This window comes from Anopheles funestus, chromosome 2RL (genome assembly GCF_943734845.2).
Source record: "Anopheles funestus chromosome 2RL, idAnoFuneDA-416_04, whole genome shotgun sequence".
In the NCBI taxonomy this organism is placed as follows: domain Eukaryota; kingdom Metazoa; phylum Arthropoda; class Insecta; order Diptera; family Culicidae; genus Anopheles; species Anopheles funestus.
In genome coordinates this window covers 83,813,700-83,831,586 of record NC_064598.1, presented here as the reverse complement: position 1 = coordinate 83,831,586, position 17,887 = coordinate 83,813,700, and the positions used below count along the sequence as shown (strand labels likewise).

Genomic DNA, 17,887 nt, shown 5'->3' with positions numbered 1-17,887 from the left:
ACTGGTAGAACTTTCTTTAGGACAATTTTATCGTTATCGTTGCACTGTCGTACGTTTGCTAACAAGCTTAAAACCGTTAATACGAAACGGTGACGAAACGAAATAGGACAACATTCGCGTCTAGCTTCGAGCAAAAATGATGTTTTATATTATTATATTGTTCACACTTTTCGTTGCACGTATATAACAGCAGATAGATGCAGAAGACTATATGTGGTGCTTCCCTACAAGAGTACCCAAACAAAGCGACACTAAACGGACCAACTATGACATTCTTCTGTCTGTCCAGTCTTATCTACTATTTGTGCACCAAACTAACAAGAAATCTTGTTTTATTAACACTTGTTTTTTCTGCTTTACATTTGTGTTGTTTTGTGTTTTTTTTTCTCTTGTTAGTTTTAACATTTTGCTTGTAAGTAATTTCATTTGAGTTACTTCTTACAGCTAGTTTCATGTGTTTTGCAGCTTTTATTTATTTTTTTTTGTCTTGTTACCAAAAATACCCCTTTTAATTTGATAGTTTTTTTTGTGTTTTACCCAACTCCCAGTGTATGGTTTATAATTTATTTTCCAATTTTTGATTCCCACTTAAACTTGAAATTCATTTTCACCCCGTAATAAAGCATTTTGTTTTCCCTTTCTTTTGTTTGCTGCATCGATGTTTTTGCCTCAACCTTTACTAATGGAATCTTTTTTGTTTGCTCTCCTTTCTTCCACCAAATGCGCGATGTTTTATCTCCCAAAATGGTTGCATTCATCGCTTCCATTTGTGAAATAAAAACACACACACGCACCCACCCAAACAACACAGGCGCCTGGCGGATGAAGACGATGAACTGTCCGAGGTGCAGCCAGACGCGGTACCACCGGAGGTGCGGGAATGGTTGGCGTCCACCTTTACCCGGCAGCTCGCAACGACGCGGAAGAAGTCGGACGAGAAGCCCAAGTTCCGCTCGGTGGCGCATGCCATCCGGGCCGGCATCTTTGTCGATCGGATCTATCGGCGCGTTTCCAGCACCGCCCTGATGCAATTTCCGCCCGAAGTCGTACGCGTGCTAAAGGTGAGTAGGTAAACCCCGTTGACGAAAGCGAACGATTCGATACGGTTTTGTGATGTGATAGAATCGTAGGGAACGATCGCACTTTACTGGAGAAAAAGGTTTAGATTTCATTTTCGGTACGTCGCGCTTCTCGTGCACAAATCACAATTCGGCCGGCCAACGCAACAAGACGGATAAAAGGAAACAAAATCAATTACACACCATCCACTATCACTTTGCCAGCTGCATCCTTACGATGGGTTCCACAATCACGAAAGGCAGCAGATACTGGTCCGGCTACAAGCTACAAACTGTAGCCCGATTTCTTCAGTGCAAATTCACTACTTCTGGTGATGGAAAATAGTTTACCATTGTACCATTTATTGTTCGACGAGCATCCAACTCGAGTTTCCCACGCTTTCGTTGTCCACTGTGTGCCAGCAAAAGTATCTTTTCTCATCGGAAATTGAAAACGATATTTTCCACCCCATCCCACTTTGCTCTGCAAAGTAAGCAACCAAGTTCGGTCCAGGAACCATTTATCAGTGGTGATAAATGTTAACATTTGAATGCACATCCGGGAAAATTTGGACCACTAACGGTGGGCAAACAATTGCATTTCCTTCCTCCTTCTCCTCTATTTTGTAAAGCAAACAATTTCTGATAAATTGTGAAAATAAGACCGTAATAAATAATCACTGTATGGTAAACTTATAACATTAATAATTAAACAGTAAATTTACACAAAACATTCACCTTTGTTTCCTTGTGAAATAATGGGTTTTTTTACTTTGCAAATCATTGTATTGTTGTTACATTGTTACACCATTTGCTCCCAATTCGTCTGTGTCCTGTGTCTACCACTAAACATCTCTCCAACCAACGTCACCACGATTTATTTATGTGTGTTTTGTAAGAATGAATAGAATACCAAATTTTGCGATTAATGTGTATCCATTTTTTTTGGCGTCCTAGAATTATTTCAATAAATGCATGTATTTTATTACATAGCTTTTTATATGTTTAGTTCGAAAGTACAACGTTCCAAGAGTACACCACAAGGAGAGGATTTAATTTTTCGATTTAACACTTTGTTTTTCTTTTTCTTTTTGTAATGCATTGCACATTTTGTCCTTTTCTTTTTGTTTTTAGTTTATGTTTAATGTAATTTTGCGTAATGTTTGTTTTTTGTTTTTCTTCCAATTTTATTTTCCTGCCTTCATGCTTCACACACATAAAGCGATTGACGTTTGCTTTTCAGTTTTATATTCCTCGTCTGTTTTTTTCTGTTTTCGTAGCCTTTCTCTCTCTCTCACACACACACAAACACAAACTACCCGCCATTATTTATCTTGTTTTCTAAGCGATTTTTATACAAAAATAATACGAAAATACTTTCTTTATTCTTTCTTGCACATCGGTACGTACGCGTACTAAACGCACCCCACACAACTTCCTTCCTACCTGCAATAGGCTTTCGTTTTCTACACATGATGCGTCTGATATGATCACACGCTTCGTTACTTTTACAAACAAACATTCAAACATATACTGGGCGGGTATTCCTTTAACGCTTTTTACAGTGTTTCGCGCAGGATAACTCATAAGATGGCATTCTATAAATTAATGTTTTCACTGTATGATGAATAATATCCTTGTATACACTATCCCTCACTCGCTCTCTCTCGCTCTCCCTTTCACTCTCTTTATCTAAACGACCCTGTACTCACACGAGTATATTTATTTTACAATAAACTCTACCTACAGCGTAACCTACAACTCTAACCTGCTATCACCAAATAGGTGATAATTGATGTGCGTTCGGGGTATAAAACATAATAAACCTTCCGGGAAGCATTTTAAACACCTATATCTTGCATCTGCACAAGAACAAATAATATCGGTTTTAACACAATGTATCGCTATTTGTGGTTCCCTTTTATGATTTATCTCAATGCAGCTTCCTTACTAATTTAACGAAACCACATTGTACAGAAAACATTAAAAAAACGTATTTTCTGGTATGTTGCAACACCAATTTTCGAATTGATGAACGATGTTATTTTATGAATTATTTTCACAATTGAAAACAAAACACACCGAAGCATCATCCGTGTAAAGAAATCTCTCTCTCTCTCTTTCTCTTAATGCGTTTTTCAACGAAATTAAAAGATCAACTGTAGTTGAAAACGAAATAAGTTCTCCGGTTCTTTTCTTTGCAACAAACAAACATACTCATTGTTTGGTTCTATTTGCCAGTATCACTGTTTTACGTTTCTACATATACATAGGCATTTGACAATCAGCTAGAGACTGGTCATTGGTCCGTTGTCTCTTATCTAATTCTACCAAATTTTTCCTGACCTCAAGCATCGATACAAAAGCTACTCATAACACCGATCATCTCACACGCATACGTTCGGTAAAGGTTCCTGCCTCCGTTCGTAGCGCATCCTATCCTCAGCTAACACTATTCACTGCCGCTAGTGGAGAAATTTCAGCTTTTATATCCTACTCTGCCCGTGTAGCATCGCGGGCACATGAATCCAACTGTTTTGTGCCGATTCTGTGCTCTAGCCCACTGCTCGCCCACTGGCGTTGGTGCAGATGTTGTGCCGGTTGGCACAAAATGATGATTGTGATTGGCGATGATAGCCGAAGATCATCCCCACGTTTCCCCCCCGGGGGTAAGTAGTGTGATCGTGACGAAAAGGCTGTGTTGAAAGTTGTGGCTTGGCTGGTTTTCATCTTCCATGAAACAAATGTTCCGCTTATTTGCGCTCCTTTAGCCGCAACTTCAATCCCTTCCGCCTAACCACGAGTCACAGATTCGAGGCGGAACGTTTCGCGGAGGCAGTGTTGTTCTCTGTCGGCAGGGAGAAGAAACAGAAAAGGGAAGAAAAGATGCATCCCCATCAGGAAAAGAGAATTTCCCCCGCGCACGGGGAACAAAGAAACAAAGGCAACTAAAACAAAACCAAAGAACCCCGCGAAAAGTACCACACACGGTTCGCCCAATTCCGGTATAGAAACACTCGATACTCTTACGGGTGGTTTATTTGCGGGGGGCCGACGGCGTTGCTGCAAAAGACTCCAAAAGACTAACCTTTCGAGTCGAGCAATCGCTGGCGCTTCGCTTCCGAGGCGCTGTTGTACAGGCTGTTAAAGCCCGGCGATGAGCTGCGATCACCGAAACCGGTACTGTTCTCCTGCTCCTCCAGAAACCGATCCATATGGTCGGTCAAACCAGGGTGAAGGTTGTACTTTTTCTTCTCCAACCGTGCCTTGCTGGCGAACAGATCGTGCCGTTCGGTTTTCTTCCAGAGGTAGTAAAACTGTACCAGCTCACCGACGGACCGGGTGCGTACCTACGGAAATTACAACCCCAAAAAGGCAACGTATTAAACACAACGCAGCAGGTATACTTCTCGCAAAACCTTCGCTCACCTTCGTCTGTTGGATCATGTGAAAGTCTTTCCCGTGCACGCGCAAACCATTCTCAAAGTTTCGACACTCTTCCTCCGACCATATGCTCATCTGCTGTTCCGGCACCGGTACGGAGTTGTTGCTGATACGCTTCCGGCGTAACGCTTCATCCACGTTGTGTCCGCACTGTTGCAGCAGATAGAGCGATTGTTCGTCATCGCGCAGATGATTCCCGAGCGGTATCGCATACACACTGTTCGACTGCGGATCGCTCGTCGCAGTACCAGCCGAACCGGTTGCGCCCTTCTGTTGTCCACCCGCTGCACTACCTCCAGTACCTAAACCACCCGCAGGGCCAGTGATTTTCACCAGATACTCCTCAATCTCCTGCTCGTTCAGTATGGTTGGGTTCCAAAGCAATTTGTCCTCGTTCTCGTACGGCAGTGCATCATCATACCTGCACAAACCCTCCGGTATGACGGCCTGGAAGTCGCTCCCCACCATGATCGTCTTTTTCACCTCCTCGTCCGGTATGTAGTCACCGTCCTCCTCATCTTCGCTCAGTGCCTGGGAGTCATCTGCATGAAAGACAACAGTCAAACAGTTACCGCGATTGGGGGAAAAGAAAGGATCCCTACTATTCTTTGTGCTAACAACTCACTGATCGGTTCGAACAGCTGCCTCAACTCGGACGGTTCTTCGCCCTCATCCTCATCGTCCTCCTCGTCATCCTCGTAGTACTGTGCACCGGTCGGTGTTTGAGACTGATTCTGCCGCTGTTCCGCTGCATTTGGTCCCGATTCCTCTTCATTGGTGTAACTCCCCTCACTTCGCTGTTTATTGCTGCGCTGCTGCTGCTGCTGCTCCTGCTCTTCATTATCACCCGGTTCTTCGTCATCGTCTTCCTCCTCCTCATCGTCCTCCTCAGCACGACCCGCAACCGGTGTCGATGCTTTATCCACCGTAGAAACCACATCCGCCGAAGGGACGGATGTCTGCTGCTGTTGCTGGGGACTAGAATCTGTTTTTATTCCCTCTGACAAGGGTTCTGTTTTTACGCGCTCGAACACGCTACTACTGTCGGCCGAATGATCAACATCCGTTTTGGTAGGCTCGTCGCTAGCATTGTCGGTGCTAGACACTGGCTCTGTTTTTATTTCCTTCACTTTACTCTCTTCCTCCGGTGGTTGCTGTTCCGCTTTGGATGTGTTGTCAGACTTTTGTTCATGTTCCGCTATCGTATCGCTGGCAGGTTTTGTGTCGACTGTTTCCTTACTTCCGGTGGGTGTTAGTTCATCCTTTTGGTGCGTATCGGTATTGCCGGGCAGTTCCTCCTCGGTAGACATATTTACAATCTTTAGCATAGGAAGGAAGAGAAGGATGAGGATGTGATGAATATTACACAAAAAGAAACAAAATCGACCGTCTTATTGTATTTTATAAAATCAACTATTTATTCACCATCACCAAATAAATCATTTTTCAAATTAATAATTTTTTTTAATTCTCGTTTTTCCCCCCCCAAACCACCAATCTTTCCCTAGACTCTTGACGATTGGTCATTCGATGTGTTTGCGCTGGCTGAAGCGGGCAACTGTCAGCCGGTCAAGTATCTCGGGTACGATCTGCTGAACCGGTACGGCATGATACACAAGTTCAAGGTACCGCCGGCCACACTCGAAACCTTCCTGACGCGCATCGAGGAAGGCTACTGTCGGTTCCGGAACCCGTACCACAACAACCTCCATGCAGCGGATGTCGCACAAACCGTACACCACGTCCTTTGCCAGACCGGGCTAATGCACTGGTTGACGGATCTGGAAATATTCGCCACGCTGCTGGCAGCGCTTATCCACGACTACGAGCACACGGGGACGACCAACAACTTCCACGTGATGTCCGGTTCGGACACGGCCATGCTGTACAACGATCGGGCCGTGCTGGAGAACCACCACATCAGTGCGGCGTTCCGCGTGCTCAAGGAGGACGATTGCAACGTGCTCCAGAATCTGTCGCGGGACGAGTACCGCGAGCTGCGGACGCTCATCATCGATATGGTGCTCGCGACCGACATGTCCTTCCACTTTCAGCAGCTGAAGAACATGCGCAACCTGCTGACGCTGGCCGAACCGCAGGTGGACAAATCCAAAGCCCTCTCGCTGGTGCTGCACTGTTGTGATATTTCGCACCCGGCCAAACGCTGGGACATCCATCACAAGTGGACGATGCTGCTGCTGGAGGAGTTCTTCCGGCAGGGCGATCTCGAGCGGGAGCTTGGCCTACCGTTCAGCCCGCTGTGCGACCGTAACAACACGCTCGTGGCCGAGTCGCAGATCGGTTTTATCGAATTTATCGTCGAACCGAGCATGACCGTCTGTGCGGATATGCTCGAGATCGTGCTCGCACCGATCGCACCGATCACGTGCAACGCATCGAGCAGTGCCGGTGCGACGGCTGCAACGGGCAGTGGTAGTGGTGGTGGCGGCGCGGCCAACAATACGTCTAGTAGTAATAGTAGCAACAACAATAATAATAATAATAACAATAATAATAATAATAGTAATACCAACGTCAACAATAATAGTAGCATTAAAAGTACTACCAATACTCTTAGCGTACCGAACAACAATACGAACAACAATGAAGCAATAAGTAGTGGTGCGGAGGGCAAGGATGGTGCTGAGGCGCCGGCCAGCCAAAGTGCCGGTACCAACACCACGACGAAGAACGGCAGTGCCGATCCGAACGAGAAGCCGAACCGCTTCAAAATACGCAAACCGTGGACGATCTGTTTGGCGGAGAATAAGAAAATCTGGAAGGAACAAGCCGTCCGTGGTAAGTAGCGGTGCACTAGCCAAATGCCACAGGGGGTAATTGCGCAAAGACACTGATATTATCCTGTTTTCTACCACATACAGATGCGGAAGCAAGGGCAGCAGCAGCAGCGGCAGAAGCGGCCGCAGCAGCAGCCGCAGCAGCCGCACCAGAATCGAACGAATCTTCCGACGGACAATCGACGGCTGATCACGGTGGTACCGACGAGACAAAACCAGACGAAGCGGACACAAACTAAGCCGCACAGCATAAACCTGGCATTACGGTAGCAAATATTTTTACGTGCACACACACACACACACACACACTAATCCATGAGCAGGCCACATGAAAAGTTGTTAAAGTGGGTGCAAAGAATAGAAAAAATATAGTAAACAACAACAACAAAAAACAGAACAAAAACATAAAAAACAAGATGATAGTAACTTTAAACAAAACTTTAATAAGCGTGTAAAGAAAAGCGTACAGAACAGAACACAATAGTAGTGCAACACTTACTAACTATTCTGATCGAATGTGGCTGAGATTTAGCAAAAAAGAAAAGAAAACAAGAGAAGAAAAACAAACACAATGGTTGACAAGTGAATAATCGAACAAAACAGCGGGAATATTTATTGATACTGAATAAAGCAAAAGAGACAACAAAAAACAAACCCAATCACAACAGCATATTGTGTTTACGCGTACACACACTTTAGCCAAAAACAAAAAACAAAACCAAGCAGAATCGTTCGTTACAAAAGTGTAACTTGGGGGGAAGGGGGCAAGTAAAATGGTAACCGGCGATTAGGGCAAATGGATCCGAACACAGCCGGCAATAGAAGTGCACAGCAATCAGACAACAAACGATATATATATATTTACAAAAACCGGAACAAACAAAGAAAAAAAGCTCTATTTCTACAAGCTTGCACAACCATTACACGATCATTCAATCACACACGCACATTGATCAGTAGAAGATGCAGAAATTAAAGGCACGCGCACGTTCACACAATCACATCAATACACCCACCCCCCCGGGGGGAGGGATGGTCTCATCAGCATTCTTAGCATAGGCAGACAAACTGCAACAAGGCCGTGTATGGCCGAAAACACAGGCGAAAAACTCACCACTGAATTGATAGAAACAGAATTACTTCTATTAGAGCTACCTGACCTGAAGTTTGTTAACGAAAGTAATAAAACTCTTCTATATTTGCTGTTACGGAAATAAATGCAAAGTCTAAAGGTTCGAGTATGATTAAATAGATTCGGTTTTTTTTGGTTAAGAAAACAAAACCGTTGAAAATAAATTTCAGCCCCAAAAAAAAAATCAACCAATTCTTGACAATCAGCAAACTGCAAAACACAGAGTCAGCTTAAGGATTTTTTTTTCTTCACACTTTTTTTTAGTTACAAAAACTCCCATCCTGTTTTATGTTGTTTCGATTTACAACATAAAACACTAGAGTGGTACTTTCCGCCGTACATAATTGACATAATTGATCGATAATAATAATGGCGCGGGTGGTAACAAATTCTTCTTTGAACATCTTGCCCCGGTCGAGTGTTTCGAAATGTTTCGCCCCAATAAAAAGCGCTCGCTTTCACCTTAATTAAGTCTACAAATTAATACTTTAATTGCCAGCCGTTCGCACATTTTTTGGCTTTCCCCCTTTAAATGGTTCCAGTATCAAACACAAAAGGGAAGTTATTAATTATAGCCTTTTTTTACACTCGATTTAATATCTGCAGAAATGGGTTCGAATTGTTTTATGCGAAAAATGGCATGTACTAATTATGCAAGGTTTTGTTATTTTGCTTTAAAAATCGTTCACACATTCACACTACCAGCCAGATGATCCAAATAGAAGGATATTGTCCAGAATACATACATAATACGCATACGAACCAGATCGCAATAAGGCGGAATACAAAATACTACTTAAAAACCAAGAATTTGTAAAAAAAGTCCCATTTAAAGAACAACTTTTAATACTGCTATTTTCGGTAGAATTTTTTAAAAATTCATTTTGATACCACTTATACCGGTAGATGCTGGGAGAAGCAATCCATAACCCAACAATTGAATATACGAAAAGTGAGGAATTGTTTTGCAAAAAGAAAAAAAACCGATTGATTTGATATTTCAAACAACATTTCCAAAGAATATATACACTTGCCTCTACCGTCACAATAATGATATTTTTTTTTTATAGAAAATCAAACTATTCACATGAAATATCCTTTTTCGGAGTTTTTTTTTTGTATTTTGTAGTAATAAAAACAACTAGCTTTGTACAAAACAAAAAGTAATAAGAAAAAAAACGCGTACTGCAGCAGCTCTACAATAAACGGAATAAGTAAACGGAAGTTGAATTTGCAGATAGGCTTCTCAACTCGTCCTCGAAAAAAAAACACGTAGAGAGACAAGAAAACCACTTCATCACGAAATACACAAAGCAGAGAGAGAAAAAAAGAACAAACAAATCCCAAAACGCCGAAATTCCGGTTCAAAGTTTGTACTAGAAACGGCCTTGCTAATGCCCGGCCGAGAAACCGTTGTTTGTTAGGCAAACAGCTATCAAGACTTCCGCTTCCAACGTAAATGATCCGGCAGCAGGAAGTTCCCAACTTAGAGTACTTGTGGTTGCGAAAGAAGGTTTAAATCTGTTATCGGTTTGGTGCAAAGAGTTTACTCCATTGAAATCTTCGTAAACTAATTCTTCTACAAAGTAAAGAGCAAAAACAAATGAAATTAAAACAAAATAATTATTGTTACGATACCCCAAAACTGTTATACCCAACTGTTACTAGGTAGCATCTTCGACTTACTGTTTTTTACAAAATTCATTTCACTCGTTCCTCTCTTTGCTGATCTTAGACAACAACAAAAAAATGCATAAATATATGAAAAGTGAACTAATTGCGGGGCGGGGGAGATTATTGTTCTTATAATAAAAACAAGCACAAAACTCAACACAAAACTAAAGAAAAAATCAAACAAAAACACTTACACACACACGCAAGCAAGCAAACAAGTAAAAAAAAGTAAAGAGAATAAAAGTAAATATTGTACGTAAAACTCAGAATTATGTACTGTTTATAGAAGAAGAAAAAAAACAATTGTAAAGATTTTGCAATTTATAGCTTCACAAACCATACAAATACACAAAGTATCGAAGCATAATCTGGCATCGTACTTGAACTCCTGACTAAGACTAGTTCGATAGACTTAAGCGCGGGAATTCCCAATGATGTCTCAAAGACGTGCTAGAAATTGGGAAATTTCCGCAATCAAAATTGAAAGGTTTTTTTTTTGTATGGTTTATTATTTAATATACAAAACAAAAACCACCCCACTCGTAGATTTCACCCCGAAAAAAAAGGTTACAAAAAAAGAGTTGTTATCATTTCACCCATGTTGCCCTTTCAAGTGGAAGGATTTTGTTTGTTTAAAGTGATACAACCGAACAAAAAAAGAAGCATAAACACACTAAAATCTAATTTCCACGAAAAAGAACACGACCAGCAAAAGGCCTAAAGCAACCCAGATTAGACTCTTGGTCGCTGACCTGACCTTTTCCTTCCCCCCGGGGGGTTTCGACTTTAGCTCCATTTTAGACGCAACAATTCTGGCAACCCGGCAAACTTCCAGTAAAATGACCTTCGGCTAAGGGCCACATTTTCTTAGCAAAACTAATCGTACATTTTCTGTCTGTGATAAATACACACGAATCTCGGATGCCGTTCAATGAACAGTACGACATCACCCAGTTCACACACCTTATCATATGTACGTTCATGATCATTTGACCATGTTGGTGTTGCTTCTTTTTTCGATAATGCCTTGTGATTTGTTTACTTTCATTTTTTTGTTTGTTTTTCTTTTGGTTTTGTTTTCGCTTTATGCTAAATTCGAAGTTTGCTTTTGTATTGAAGTTTGCTTTACATTAATTCAGTCCGGATTGGTAGGCGACTGTGAGGCAACTCGTGCGAGACCTAGACCTTACTATCAAACTGCTACAGCAAACATAGATTGTAACAGAGCCTGAGTATGGGTTCTAAGAAATCACACATATTTGACGATTGCGGCATACGGCAAAACGTACGGTTGTCTAATCGACAAAAAGGTAGCAAAACATTTTTTTGATTAGCTTTAGAGCTATGATGTAGCTCTTCATATGTAGATGAAGATGCCACAGAGATATTTAAATGCGATTCACAAGTAGACGTACCATTACAGTTGCGTTCCGTTCGTTGATCAGTGAGGATCGACTGCTATTACCGCTTAGTACCAGGTACGGGTGTATTTAATCAAACGGTTCAATCTACAACAAAAAAAAACCATGAAGCTGCTGTTTCTGTTAAGCTTTCTGCTGTGCGCAATTCTGGCCGCGGCCGGCAAATATTCGTGCCCGGCATGTCCGGCTAACTATCTGCCGGTGTGCGGTACCGATGGCAAAACGTACGCCAACGAGTGTATCGTGGAGTGTACGGTGGCACCGAGAGTACAGGTAGCCCGTTCCGGCGAGTGCTAAGCCGGGTCAATTTTTGACGAGAACCACCATTGATGAGATGAGCTCAACACAACAAAACCCCGCACCAGCCATAAACGGAAGAGGACCGGATATTAAAAGCCTTTGCTGCAGTTATTATTTTCTTATGTTTGCCAAACAATAAAACTAATGTGCTAGATTCAAATAACGCTACAGATCGGTGTGAAGAAGTTGTGTCCCATAATCGAAGGAAAGAAAATATAAAATTACAAAGTTACAAAGATTATTATAATTTAATACCTCTTCAGAAGAAAACAAATCCCAAAAACACACTCCCATCATCTTGTGCTTGTCGTGTTCTAGTGTGTATAAGCAACCAAAAAAAAAACGAAGAGTCTCTTCTCCTCGAAAATGCTACAGAAAGTCAGCAAAAGGAAAGGAGCAAAAGGAACTTTGTAACACAAAAAAACGCAAACATTAATCTAAAAAACACATGCCCCAAGGTAAACCGAAGATTGGGAAGACGAAAAATGTACAGTTCTAGCATTACTAATTCTAAAAACTAATACAAAATACGCTAACGTTTAAGTTTTTCGATGTCTTCAGTTCGATTATCACAAAAGACAGCCGAAGAACAGGTGAAACTAAATAGCCACAAACACACATACACTAACACATTTGTGCAATCCGAGAGAGTATACAAATGTTTTGTAAAATAAAAAAACAAAAGCAAAACTTAGAGACAAATCCTGTAAAGTCACTATAAATGCTGCCCACTATCTTCAACACCCAACATGAAAATAAAACAAACAAAAGAACAACACAACACAGACACACACAAAAAATACACTCATTTTTTCTAACATGTCTGATTGTGGGACCAGTCTTTTAAGTTTCGCCATTGCTCATTACGCACCTCAAAATTAAGGAATGCAAACATGTTGCGCAACAGCCTCTGTTGCCCTGTTTCTTAAACTGTAAGGCCTGTTACAGCCATCTTTCAGCTTTAATAAATTTCTAAACAACAAAAAAGCATACAATTTTTCAACACTCCCATGGTTATTAGCACAGTTTGTGCATGCGGAAAACAACTCGCTCTAAGAAAGCGAGAATTTACACTTTTCTTCCATCTTTTCCTCCAATATCTTCAGTAACTTGTTACTCGATCTTCAACTTTTTCTAAATAAGAAACCGAGTAGAATAAGAATATTATGGGGAGCAAGAAAAAAAACCAGTAGTAGAGCTTGTATCATGGGCAAGTGGGTTTTTTTCTTCTTCTACGGAATAAAAAAAAGGTTCACACATTTTAGAGACAACTACCATTAGCTAACCTTTTTAATACAACTCCCAAAACACACACACATATGATACGCATAAATAGTAGTAAAGTTTGAAGCACGAAACAAACCAACAGAAAAAAACCCCATTATTCCGAACGTAACAAATCCCATCCATGAGGGAAACATATTTTTCCCGATCGTAACACTGGATTTCCCAGGTGTTGTTGATCCTTTTTTGCTAGTGGAAAGCAGTGGAAGCTAGTGGGGGAAAACAAAACTTTAAATCTGTCAGCTCCATTTTCTTCGATATGCTGTGGAACAGATTTGGTGTAGATTTTACACAACTTTAAACAAAACACAAAAAATGCGCACCGATTGGCGTAACCGATTGGATGAAATTTTGGAAAACAAAACACAACACAGACACATTTTGATGGCCCGTGAGCAATGGTGACGTAGCTTAGCAGTAAGGTGCCGTTATCAGCTGAAATTGGGATCATAGCTTTATTACAATAGGATTAGCAACAAAAAAAAAGGGCTAAAAGGGCGAATTTGAGGGCGATGAGAAAATCTCTCGGTATGGAGTGCGAGGAACGAATTGCGAGAATTGGTGGTACATCAGATCTGCACACACACATTGTAAATAGGACTGCATGCTCTAATGCTACACTAAAAACTTGGTGCGGGGATAAGCAACTTAGACGCGAAAGTGCATATATTCTAATAAGTAAAACAAAACAAAAAAACATTATACTTAACTTACTGAAACTGTATAACAGCTCCACTATGGAAGGTGTGTGTGTGTCTTGCAAAACATAGATTGCACAATGTTTAGCGATCGAACAAAACGATAGACGAAAGCTAGTGTTCGTGAGTGTTTGTATGTATGCATGTATGTGGTACTTTTACTATCAGCAGCTAAAAGAAGCTAAAACTAACTTCCTAATACCCTTGATTGTGTCCATAACAACAACCAAAAAACAACACGTTTGCTAACAGTGTGTACATAGGAAAAAAAATATTATAGCAAAAAAGAGAAAAAAAATTAGAAACAGACTTTAATACCCACAGAGAGGAAGAAAAGAGTTACAAACGCAAATGTGAAGACAAGATGGTATTAAAGAAAAGCATGGAAATGGAACTCTAACCATGCGAAAGATAAAAAAACACACACACATTCGATCCGGAAATAGGAGAATGATAGTAGCAATTAGAATTGACATAATTATGCCACCCCCGCTGGTAGGGAATAATGCATTAGAATGAATAGAAAGGAATGCTTTCTAAACTTTATAATTATATAAGTATCTACAACAAGGCAACACACTACACTACACAAAAACTAATAAGAAAAAAGAACCCAAAAACCCACACATTATTACATCAATATTAGCTAAAGCTAGAACAAGTGTATTTAAGCGACAAAAAAAACACCTAGTAGCGTTGTAACTAAAACACACAGCATGTAAAGGAACGAAATAGGACATAAAGCTTCAAGTGTAAGCGTGTGACAAAACATTATGCACCAAGATTTAAAGTGAATTACAGAAAACATAAAATAAAACTCACAACAACCAAAGGAGAATGGATGGAATGGAACAATGCAAGAGAGCTTCATTTGTACGAAAACTATACACGGTTATATACTGGACGGGATCGAGAGAGAGAGAGAGAGACGGTGAGAAATGTTAAGATTAAAACATTTGCTACCCTAAGTACATCTTCTAAACTGGGTACGCAAAAGGAACCCCGATACGGTTAGATTTGTATCACTGGCTCATAGCCAATACTTAGGAATTGAATGTGTTTCCCCTTTCCTTCATTTTAAGCTGACATTTTCTTCTGCTACTACTAAACATGATCGATGGTAGGCAGAGCAAAACATACGACTTCTTAAACGCATCGCGATTCGGAGAGCAAAACAAAAAAGGAGGAAATGATTGATACAAAGATCGTTAAAAGTGGTAACAATTCCCCTTAGCTTCCAATCGGCAAAAACAAAACCGAAGTAAACCCCCCCAAAACGTTGCTATCGATCGACTTTAAAAGAGATTAGAAGAACAAAATATATAAACGATATCTAATATCGGGACTACTATCTCCGTTGCTGCAGTGCAAAGACTTTCGTGTAGAAACGTGATTCAGATAACGAATGAAACGTGTGTTAAAAACTTTCCTATCTAAAACTGAATGGCGCATGGATTAGAGCATTGAAAAAAAGAAGAAAAGACTAGAACAACTAGCTGCACTAGAAAATTTCGTTTCGTTTTCTACACTATAAATTCACCGTGCAGCGTGGTTCTGCTCATACTTCCGTGTGCGAGCGGAACTACCGTAGGAAGAGTATATTCAGTCTAGACTATCCTAAAAAAAACTCTGTACATATTTTGATTACTTTATAACTGACGAAATAAAACATCTATTTAATTCGTTCGGGTACGATTGGCTTACAATACGATGACATTATGGGCAAGTGTTCGGTGTAAGTGTGATGTAAACGAACTTTTACCGATCGGCAATAAACGTATTTCGAGATAAATGACCTCCCAAGAATGGCAGCAATGATTGTCCTAGTTTTTTTGTGGGAACTAAGACTAGGGTGCAGATAAAATTAAATAAAAAATTGGCTTTTGAGGTACATAAGATTCACCTTCGTCTTGTTCTTTCGTGATCTTGTACAGCCGCCGAGAATCAGTTTATCCCGAATTTTCTGTTAAACTTCAGTTTAAATTGAAGCTCTCAAAGCCTGCAGTAACTTGATGACAGTATTTACCAACTAGGTTAGCAGGTTACATTCTCAGGACAATTCTGATTCTATTGCCAGCAAGTGAGTTCACTATGTTACATGATAGTGAGGCAAAATCCCACTCTATCAACGCAAATTTCATCCTGAACAACATTTTGCTACAAAATCCTAATAGATTTTTGTTAGCTTTGTACTGTTCTCTCTTCTTTTTTGGCATACGAACCTAAATCGTGCCTGTCATATGTGAATTACTGTCAGATCTGGAAACCCCGCTAGGGGTAACAAACATTTGACCCAAGATAGATCATGTTTTGGACGATGAAATCTGAACGGTTCATTGGTTGCCAACCCTGATATCTATCTCAAAATCAATGGTTTATCGGCGTTGACTCTTGATCTGTGATAAGAGATGTTCGCCTTCTTCTTAAAGCATCGGCCACATTACTAAGCTGATCGCGGAGATATTTAGCTTCCAGCGCGAGTGTGAAAAGAAGACCCTTCAAAAACTCCCATTCTCACAAGCTTGATAGGTTTGATAGAACAAGCCTGCCTACGGTGGCAGAGACATTTGATTCTCGAGGGTCATCAATTGCAGATTAGAACACCCTCTAAAAATATGAAGCAAAATAACAAATGTTAAAAAAAATTACAAAGTAAATCAAAATATTCTTACACAACTACAGCATGTAAGTATCCATAATCACATAATAAAAAACGTGAAAATACACATCATTACAATCGATTACAATGAATCGACAATGCGGTTGATTGTGTTATCAGATCATGTAAACAAACATATTTTCTCCCTGCATTAGCCTAATCGATGTTTCGATTTACATACGATAAATTTACATACGATACCGGTAGAACGGATTTGTTTGCAATCTGTTCTTACGCTCAATGCTGCGACCGCAGATCCGCGCCCATCGCGTCTTAAGACAAAGAAGACACTTACCACCTGCAATGAGAACAAAGATATCAGCAATATGTTTGGAAGCTGTTTGTTTAGCAATGTATACGTACGAGATCAGCACCCGATAAACTGCCGAAATACAACACCAAGCTTTGGTCTGGTTCAGTAGCACAATCAACTGACCGGAAGGTGCTGTAGAACACTTGCGGGAGTATCCAGCAGTCGGCAATTTTCGGAGCACAACAAAAATCACGTACGCCCGCCGCTTCACTCAGACGACGGTGACGGCGGCGACGGCGACAGCGGCAATACAATCCGGGCGCGGGATTTTACTTAAACATAAAACGATTAGCAAACTTTTCTGTCACACAAACGAATCACTAAACACACGAAAAAAAACGAATAATTAACATTTAATGCGAAAACTTTGACTGAAGATTGTAATTTGATCGCACTTCTTGGCCAGCAAAGAAATATAAACATCAATGGCTTGGTACAACACGTTGACAGTTGTGAAAATCGTTCGGCCCCAGGTGGCAAATCATGAGACGCAGTTCAGCGACCAGAAATCATACTGCAAAACTAATAAATCATATTATTATCCATAAATTTGGAATAATTTAAGTTTAAAAAAAATGAACATATCTAAAACATGTCGACAATCCCTTAAAATAATAAAAATACATTTTTCTTTTAGTAATTTCGGTGTAACGCATTCGTAACGCCCTACTGTCAACTACCATATTGAATGCGTTATTTTCCCACGTAACAACTTTTAGTCACACAAAAATATAAACAATCTTGCACTTTCTCTCTCTCTCCCTCTCTCTCTCTCTCTCTCTCTCTCTCTCTCTACTTATTAAATAGTAAAATTTAAAATTGTTTGCTCTATAGCGAATCATCGATTATCCATGCACATTATTATTCTGCCCTAACCGGATAATTCGATATCACATATTTGGAAACCACAGGGCTCTTTAAAAAATAGTTTACCAATTGAAATGGCTGAAATTTACGCAAATGTGCATGTTTTTAATCCAATCAATAGTAATCACCATTTTTCAACAATTTCACAATGTTGACAGTCACATACCATTGTTATTCGTAACTTCAACAGCAACAGCATAACTGTTACTTGGGCGCTCAGCATCAGAAATGTCTTGACT

At 40.5% G+C, this 17,887-nt stretch overlaps 2 protein-coding genes across 2 annotated transcripts; one reads left to right on the top strand and one right to left on the bottom strand.

Moving 5' to 3' along the window:
- Nucleotides 1-782: 782 nt before the first annotated feature.
- LOC125774981 (dual specificity calcium/calmodulin-dependent 3',5'-cyclic nucleotide phosphodiesterase 1-like) lies at nt 783-8,566 on the top strand (the record flags this gene model as incomplete). Its single annotated transcript, XM_049445360.1, has 3 exons — nt 783-1,061; nt 6,011-7,301; nt 7,385-8,566. Coding segments are annotated over 3 exons (1,725 nt in total), but the record flags the coding sequence as incomplete, so codon positions are not given.
- LOC125764498 (mesoderm induction early response protein 1) lies at nt 1,693-5,910 on the bottom strand. Its single transcript, XM_049428827.1, has 4 exons — nt 5,128-5,910; nt 4,488-5,044; nt 4,147-4,408; nt 1,693-3,906 (listed from the first exon to the last, which is right to left on the bottom strand). The coding sequence occupies exons 1-4, from the start codon at nt 5,828-5,830 to the stop codon at nt 3,863-3,865; spliced, it is 1,566 nt and encodes a 521-aa protein (XP_049284784.1). The 5' UTR covers nt 5,831-5,910; the 3' UTR covers nt 1,693-3,862.
- Nucleotides 8,567-17,887: the final 9,321 nt, after the last annotated feature.